The sequence below is a fragment of the Egretta garzetta genome, unplaced genomic scaffold (assembly GCF_000687185.1).
Source record: "Egretta garzetta isolate BGI_Z169 unplaced genomic scaffold, ASM68718v1 scaffold56, whole genome shotgun sequence".
In the NCBI taxonomy this organism is placed as follows: Eukaryota; Metazoa; Chordata; class Aves; order Pelecaniformes; family Ardeidae; genus Egretta; species Egretta garzetta.
In genome coordinates, this window is record NW_009260182.1 from 11,766,251 (window position 1) to 11,775,034 (window position 8,784).

An 8,784-nucleotide genomic window follows, 5' to 3' on the forward strand; every position below is an offset into this window, starting at 1 on the left:
ATGTGTTTGTCAGCATTCATTCTGTATTTTTCCACAGTACATAGATACTAAGCTCACTAAACACACATATAATATTCTGTGATTCCCTCCAACAGAACTTAGTTTATAGGATAGTTAAACACAGTTTACAGCATAAGCAATCAGCACAAAATATAACGCAAACTTTCAACTGCACTTATTAAGTGAAATTCAAAGATAAAGAACATATTACCCCTTAATGAAATCAAAGATGATGGCTGCATTAAGTGCTTTCTCTGAATGTTAAAAAGCTTATGGACTGACCTTACACAAAAGTATCTATAGATACATGAATTCAAAGACACACGTGCTCTATCAGTACACAACAACCAAACTAGGCAGCCTAGATCTTAAGGACAGGGCAAAATTAGTAAAACTACTGGTAGGGCAATGGTAACCTAACTACAATTGCTAGGCCAAAACCTTTCTGTCTTGCCTTATTCATTAAATCCTTAACAAAACAAATGACAATTAATGGGAAAATTTTTGGCAATCAACTGGAAATATGAAGCATCTTGCAATGATGATGTCTTATTCCACCTCACCCACCTTTTAACACCTATGCCAGAGGGGATATTATCATAGGATAGGCTACATATTACATCAAGAGAAAAAGTAAAGTACAGAAAACAGAACTACTCTCAATGGGATTAGTCCTCTTTATCCCATAAATACAAGAAATCACCCTCCTTTGTTTCAATGTACACTGAAAAAAACCCCAAATACCTAAAGTTCAAGTTGCAGCTGCTCTGACGACTTTTTGATTTGTTTTGTTTCTCTTTTAAAAATTTCTGTACAGAAGCCCCAAGTGACTAAGAAGGCAATGCACTGGCTGAATTAACAGCACAAGGTAACCTACACAAGATTGTTCTGCTGTGAGAATGTTTTCTTCAGACAGTGTATTGGGTTTGCATGGCAAGGTTTTGGTAGCGGAGGGGCTACAGGGATGGCTTCTGTGAGAAGCTGTCAGAAGCTTCTCCTATGTCCAACAGAGCCAATGCGAGTCGGCTCCAGAACAGCCACTGGCCAAGGCTGAGTCCGTATGCAATGGTGGTAGCACCTCTGTGATAACATACTTAAGAAGGAAAAAAAAAAAAACTGTGGCAGAACAGTAGCCAGACAGAGAGAGAAGTGAGAGGATGTGAGAGAAAACAGCCCTGCAGACACCAACGTCAGTGTAGGAGGAGGGCCAGGAGGTGCTCCAGGTGCTGGAGCAGAGATTCCCCTGCAGCCCCTGGTGCAGCCCATGGTGGGGGCAGGCTGTCCCCCTGCAGCCCATGGAGGCCCATGGGGGGCAGATCTGCACCTGCAGCAGGGGGATGTGCCCGAAGAAGGCTATGACCCTGTGGAAAGCCCACGCTAGAGCAGGCTCCTGGCAGGACCTGTGGGCCCATGGAGAGAGGAGCCCACACTGGAGAAGGTTTGCTAGCAGGACTGTGACCCCGCAGGGGACCCACGCTGGAGCAGTCTGCTCCTGAAGGACTGCACCCCGTGGAAATGATGGACCCATGCTGGAGCAGTTTGTGAAGAACTGCAGCCTGTGGGAAGGACCCACGCTGGAGCAGCTCGTGGAGGACTGTCTGCGCAGGCTGGAGCCGGGTAGAGTGTGAGGAGTCCTCCCCTGAGGAGGAAGGAGCAGCAGAAATGACATGATGAACTGACCTCAATCCCCATTCCCCATCCCTCTGCACCACTGGTGGGGAGGAGAAAACTGGGAGTAAAGTTAAGCCTGGGAAGAAGGGAGGAGCAGGGGGAAAGTTCTTTAATTGGGTTTATTTCTCATAATCCTTCTCTGATTTGATTGGTAATAAATTAAATTAATTTTCCCCAAAGTCAAGTCCGTTTTACCCACGACAGTAACTGGTGGATGATCTTTCCCTGTCCTTATCCAAACCCATGAGCCTTTCGTTATATTTTCTCTCCCCTGTCCCGCTGAGGAGGGGAGGGATGGCACCTGGTGTCCAGCCAGGGTCAACCCGCCACAGAAAGAAAACCCCAAACCACCCCCCAGGCACACACATTTGCTTCTATTCTAAACCAAAAAAGCTAACTCAGCCAGACTCAGTCAATGAAATAATTTCTGCCATATTTTATGTATAGGAATAACAAAATCTGGTTGTTTGATGTACACAACCATCTGGTACTGGAAAGAAGTACCTGGCACTCAACCACCACCAGAGCATGAAGGATCTCTACGCATCTCTAAACGTGTCCCCAGTGCCACAGCACAGGAGGATTTCTGGTGCAAGGGCTATTCAGTGGCCCGAGACCAAACCATCTTTGCACTCAGTAGCTGTTGGGATCTTGTTTGAGAGCTTACTAAGGTCATTATGACATAAAACAGCCTGAGCAAGGATCAGTTTTGACTAATTTATCTTAGGGATAAATCTCAGTCATCTTGAGTTACCTGACATTATCTGTATAGTTGTCTTGGGCAATTTCATTTTTATGTGCAGGTTTCTCATTAACACCACACATGCTACCTTACAACTGGAAAAGGACTAAGGCCTTTTGAGTAATATTGTGGAGAGGGACAGAATTTATGCTTTGTAGCCCATTAATACTGCTTTTATATTACTAAGTGACACAATTTGAAAATATGCCACAAAATATTTCTATCATAGAATAAAAACAAATAAAAAACATTTTAGATTAAACTAGATGTTTTGCTCGATTCCATTCAGAAAGGGGAGATGTTACACAAACTGGAGTTTCATCTGTTGAAAGCTTCTGGTGCAGTTGAGCTTAGCATGTAATTTCGTAACTTAATAAAAGATGGATCTAAAAGAGAATACTGATGCTTCTCACATACTGACATATTTCAGATCATATCGATAACATAAAAATCAGCGTTTATCTGCTCAGTGTTACAACTCAGTTCTTAACAGTTCAGAATTGTTTTGGAGTGAAAAAAGAGAAAGTGTGCAGCTTTGCCTTCACCCCCTTTTGTTTTAAAATGCTTCATTTATAGTGATTTTAATGTAACTTTTCAGACATAGTCATATAACAGATGACATATACCACACCTTAAATGTAGAAAGTCCATAAAGTCTTGCAGTATGAACAGTCACTTGTGAAATATTTGTAATGTTAGATATAAAATCCTCAAGGTATTTACAGGCTTGTTCCAGGTGTGTTGTGTTTATGATGATTTGAACAAGCTACAAGAGACAAAAAAAAACTTGTAAAAATCCTTTCTGTATCACCCATTGTAAATGGTTACTTCTTTCAGCAACAATACTACCAGAAATTCATTACAGTATTCCAGGTTACCATCAATTACCTGCTAGTTTTCTAGTTTGCTTTCAAATGCCACTAAGGAGCAATACTACGGTTTACATACAAATGATGCCATTTAAAAAATTAAGACAGCAGACACCTACTCAGCGTCGGATATTTTAGAATCAAAAAAGGGAAAATAAAGGAAAATATATTTCCAAAAGCAAATCACTAATTTGTACCATAAAAATAATTAAAAAAAAATACTGCTATTAAAAAAATATTTCACAATATTGTCTGCAGAATGATGCATTCTGAAATTAAGGAATTTCAAAAATAAGGTTGCCACCTCCTTCCCCCCAACAATGATAAAAATCTGCTCGGACATGATATAAATGTTTTTCTGAGCAGGATGTGCATTCACATTCAGTTCACAAATTAGACAACATACATAATGCATGGTAACTGAAATATCAGTATATTATATCTTAATTCTCACTGCACACTGTTTTAATGAACACTAATGTAATGCTTGGTAAAATAAGTTTTCTCTTTTTAACATTTTTCTCATAGAACATATAGACTTGACAATGAAACACCTCAAAAAATACTAGTGAATTTATTTTCGTATCCTTGAAAATATTCCTGTACCAATTTCAAGAACATAGACATCTACATCTCAGAAAACTTGTATGGCTTGTCTTATTAACATGGCAATATATGATTTATAGAGCTCTTTCCTCAACTTCTTCTTCTTGATTTCATCTATACAAGAGGTTCTTGCAGTTTAAAAACAACATTCAATATGACGTAACACTGCTCTAACGGCAACAGTCTAAATCCTTCTCAGCATGTTTCGGTAGGTACCTGCTGTCTCCTGACATTGTGTGTACCTGCAGTGAATGTTCAGATTCACCGTCTTGCCCTGTTTTATTCTGTCCAATAAACAAATTAAACCAAGAGTCCTGACGAAGAAAGAACATGCACAAACCTACTAAAATACTGTAAATGCAATTACTGTGGAAAAGGTTTCATGTGTTAGAGTGAACTTGAGATTTTAGATTTCTTGATCTGATAAGTTCACTCTGAAACTTTACAGAGTTCATGTGAGAGAGGTTTTCTTCTCCCACACCTTTTTTTTATAGGAGGAAAAGAAACTCAGCAATGTGCTACTAATTGCTAGACAGGAGCAGAACACACAAACCATGCAACCAAAGAAGTCAGAGTCTTTGGCTTATTTCTTGCAAATCTCTGTTTATCATACAGGAGACAAAACTCTTTAATTGTCATCTCTCTCTCAAAAGGCATCCCTGCATAAATATACTTCCATCTAGACCCAACACTGTATTGTTATTATTTATGTAACAGATGTCAATACTTTTTTATAATTAATTTTTCACCTCTTTAAATTTTCAATTTTAAAGCAAACACTACTTGTTTTTCTTACACAGATCTTAATAACACGGTATGTCTACATTTACAAAAATAGTTTTATCACTAGTTGTCTTAAAAAACACAGTTTTGAGTATGTGTTTTAAAAACTTACCTCAGTTAAACCTATATGAGGTTTCTTAATTAGGTTCTGTAAACAACTACTTAGAGTTCTTGTAAGCAGCAAATTTGTAGATTTTCTGAGCATATCATCTATTTCTGTTGAGCTGAAAAAAAATGTTTATTTTTATAACTATGCTGTATATGACAATACTTCGACAGCAATACTTAATATTTTTATTTTTTCCCCTGCAAGGTGAACTTTTCATGTTAAGAATGTGCATTTAATTTCTGGTTGTTCCAAGTCTTCTGTGCTCCAACACACAGAACACCTCTCTCACTTACCAAATTATCCATTAACTGAATTTCAACACTGAAGCAAACCCTTTTTTTTTTTTTTTTTTTTTTTTTTTTTAAGATTTTGGGCACGTTTATTGACACAGCAGTTCAGAAAGAGTAATTTGTGGATTTTAATGAGTTACTGAGGAGGTCAACATGTGCTCATTAGTACGTGTAATTTATAAACAGTATCAATTAAGAATGTGTGAAAGCGAGTCATTTACATCTTTAACAGTGCAGAATTGGGTGACCAGCCATGAATACCTTCCAGATTTCAGATCTATGAATGTTATTTTATGTAATTAAAACTAAGCTTTTAAAGGCCACATGAGGAAAGGAAATGGGAGAATTGTGACGTATACCATCAAAAAAAGGTGGGATGGAAGAGGGAATGAGCATGCAGACAGCACATTTTGTTGCAGGAGAAATCATTGCTTCAATCCAAGAAAGGAAAGACCATTTGAAGTAATCAGGGATGCTACACAATTATTTCTGAAATGGTCAGTACCAAAGTATATTTTTCAAATCTTACATGCTTTGTTAAATAAATAAAATCTCTAGATTATTCAAACCAGTGAACACTGTTTAAAAAAAAAACCAGCAGTGTTTTAGACTGTTTACCATGCCCAGCTACCTTCACCCATACAGACATACTCATATTGTACACTCTGTATACACACACATATGAAATATATGCTATAGCATTGGGAATAATAGATTAAATATAAAGATTTGCATATGTAAATTATGAAACAAGCACACAAGAAAAAATATTTTTAATTTAATATATATTTTTAGGTCACCTGGAAGTTACAGGTTACCTTACAGTCACATTCCTGATACTTTCAGCTTACCTGCGGTGAAGTGACTCTGAAAACTTAAGGCTTGCATAAATGAATTCCTTAACCTGGATATAAATCTGAGGCACTGACTGAGACATTGGAAGCTTCTTTGGAAAGGATTGCTGTGAAAATAAAAGATAGTATTATCTTACACTTGAAACTGATTCTAAGGAGAGCTTGGTATTAAACGCAACTATTAGAAAGCCACTTAACACTATCAATATTTTAATCTATCTTAAGCTTTTTGGTTTTCATCAGATAAAAACAGTGGTATGCATTGGGCTGATTTCTACATCTGTTTAAATAGCTTAAAAGCAAAATAGAACTTTATCACTTATTTAAATTACAATGAAGTTTGGAGATGTTATGTAATTTAAGATGCCTCTGTAGAACACAATTTACAAACACACATTAAAAAACAGGTCTCAAACCACTTTTAATCTGAACAATATAGATGTAAGTTGGATGAGAGGTTCAAAAATGCAAACATTTTTTTGCCAAAGAAAGCAGTGCAAAAAAAAAATAAAATCGAGATGTTCAGTACATCTGTGATTTTCAAAGCATCTTGATTATATTCAAGCATGTATATCTAGTGTCATATATTTACTTTGTCTCAATAGCTCACAAAACCAAAGCAGTTTGAATTAATTCCAACAATTTCAATTAACATGTGGGAAATACTAGTAGTCTGTAAGAATAACATCATGCTTCTTACTTCCATTTTAAAGCTGATATTGTATTTGGGAGGGCAAAAAGAAATTCATTCAATTAAATCATACCAAATAGATATTTGTGCACTGAATACATAATTTTCAAAATCCACAAAACAATTAATTTCCTGTTTACTCTATGACTAACACATGAGAAAAATAATTAACAACTGGCGTCCTCCCTGGAGAATTCCATTTCTCTAAAAAAATAAAAAGCATTAATCAACAATAGCTTAACATCTGTGTCTTAAAAAAACCCAAGACAAACCAGATTACCTTGACATTCTCTAATCATACCTCCTTATTTAACATTAGGTTGTGTGACAATTATGTGGTGTAAGTGCCAGGCTTTTGTGTCATTCAACAGTGATAGCAAACATTTAACAATAACATTTACTTCAAACGTGTTCATCTGATTTAAGCAATTAATTTTTTACACATAAACAAAACTATTACATACAACTATTTCAGATCGTTACAATATTCTGTTAGCAGGGCTTGAGTTTCAACATTCATATATTCAACAATTTAAGAGAAGCAATTCTTTATCCTCTACAGTGTCTGGCCAATACAGGAGGACACACTTTCTGTCTGCTTATTAGAGTAGGCAGCAAGAAAAAAAAACAGAGATACAAGCCAATTGTTTCACTTCTAAATACAGAAAAGGAGTAAAATTAGATGATATAATCAAACCATGATAGTTTGGCACATTCGAACTAAACAGCAGAGAACAGACAAGACCATTTTGTCCAGTCAGATTGGATTTGCTATGATAAAAATCTAGTAGGTTCTGGTCATAATTCTGCCTAATGTGCTGCAAGCAATACCTATGATAAACTTACCTGTAAAATGTGAGGGCGATTCATCCTAACCTACAGTTTAAAATGAAACACTCACTCACATTCATCTCTTTCTATACTAAATGGAGAGAAACAGACATTTTCAAAGGTGAAATTCCCCTTAATCTGTAAAATGCATCAGAGATGCAGCAAATGGAATTAGCCCTCTGGGGTGTCTATTCCTCTCTGTCAACTACACAGGCTCCTTCAGCGACTAGCCTGAACTTACACATCTATTTTAATATTTTTTTAAAACATCAAAATGTAGATTAAATTAACCTACCCAATAGGACCTCCCAGTGCCTTATAGCCTGAAGCAGCAAGAGAGAGGTGAAGTGAATGAGATTATAAACAGCAACCACCAGAAGTGATGTCAGAGTATTTATAGTTTTCCCTCCATGTGGATTTCCTGCTATCTAGTAACACATAAGGTAACACTGCAGTCTTTCTTTCAACAAGGATACTTAAATGATTCTTTCTCCTCTATCCCACTGCCTAGTTGACAAAACTTTCAGGAACAAAATTATCTTTGAGACTTCTGCCCCTTTGCTAAATTTGAACTCAACTAAACTGCTTCAAAATTTGCAAAAAAAAAAAAACCAAAACCCTCAGACTGCCTTATTGCTAATGACGTCCTTCTGCTTCACATACAGGTTTCAAAGCTCTTTTTCAGAGATACGTGAAAAAATATTATCCCTGCTTTACAGATAAATTACCATGGACAAAGAGATTTACCAGCACCATGCAGCTGGTCATCGATAGAGTTCAGAACAGAATCCAGCCTGATTCCCAGCTTTACTCTCAAGCTCAATGGCCCAAAAACCATCAGTGAGATTCCACCCATAAAATATCTACAAGAAGTGTTGCTCACTATGAAATAGAAACCCCTCTCTGTGTCATAAACCAAAATGAAATATTGGATACACCTCCCTACTAGTGAATAAGAGCCAAAACTTCATATTAATCATACATATATGTAACCACACATGTCTACACAAGTAACATCCACACATGCATGCTGATACATCAGAGTGAGAGAGGCTAGCAGATAAAATTATTTAGTGCAAGTTAAAATCTCTGCAATTTATTAGCAAAGTATGTCATGCTAAATAGCATTTGGGGTGTGGCATACTTCCAACACTGTAAGGGATTTACATTGTGTTTATCTTATTTTACTATTATAATGGCTAAGTAAATGAATTTGATGGAGAAAAGCATCCAGCAAGCACTCTGGAGTCTTATTCAAACATCAGCATAAAGCTCACCTTTAATTTTTCATCTTCACTGCAATACTGTATTAATGAAAAGCAGCTGTTACACTGGCCT

The 8,784-nt window shown here is 36.7% G+C and overlaps 1 protein-coding gene across 3 annotated transcripts in view; it reads right to left on the reverse strand.

The window, feature by feature from the left end:
• EXOC6 (exocyst complex component 6) overlaps window positions 1-8,784 on the reverse strand; it is a 52,496-nt gene that overhangs the window by 20,224 nt on the left and 23,488 nt on the right. For all 3 annotated transcript variants that reach the window (XM_035897273.1, XM_035897272.1, XM_035897274.1), the window contains exons 15-17: window positions 5,922-6,031; window positions 4,784-4,895; window positions 3,045-3,179 (exon numbers count right to left, since the gene is read on the reverse strand). In XM_035897273.1, coding sequence (XP_035753166.1) covers window positions 3,045-3,179; window positions 4,784-4,895; window positions 5,922-6,031 — 357 coding nt within the window. The remainder of the gene's footprint in view (window positions 1-3,044; window positions 3,180-4,783; window positions 4,896-5,921; window positions 6,032-8,784) is intronic.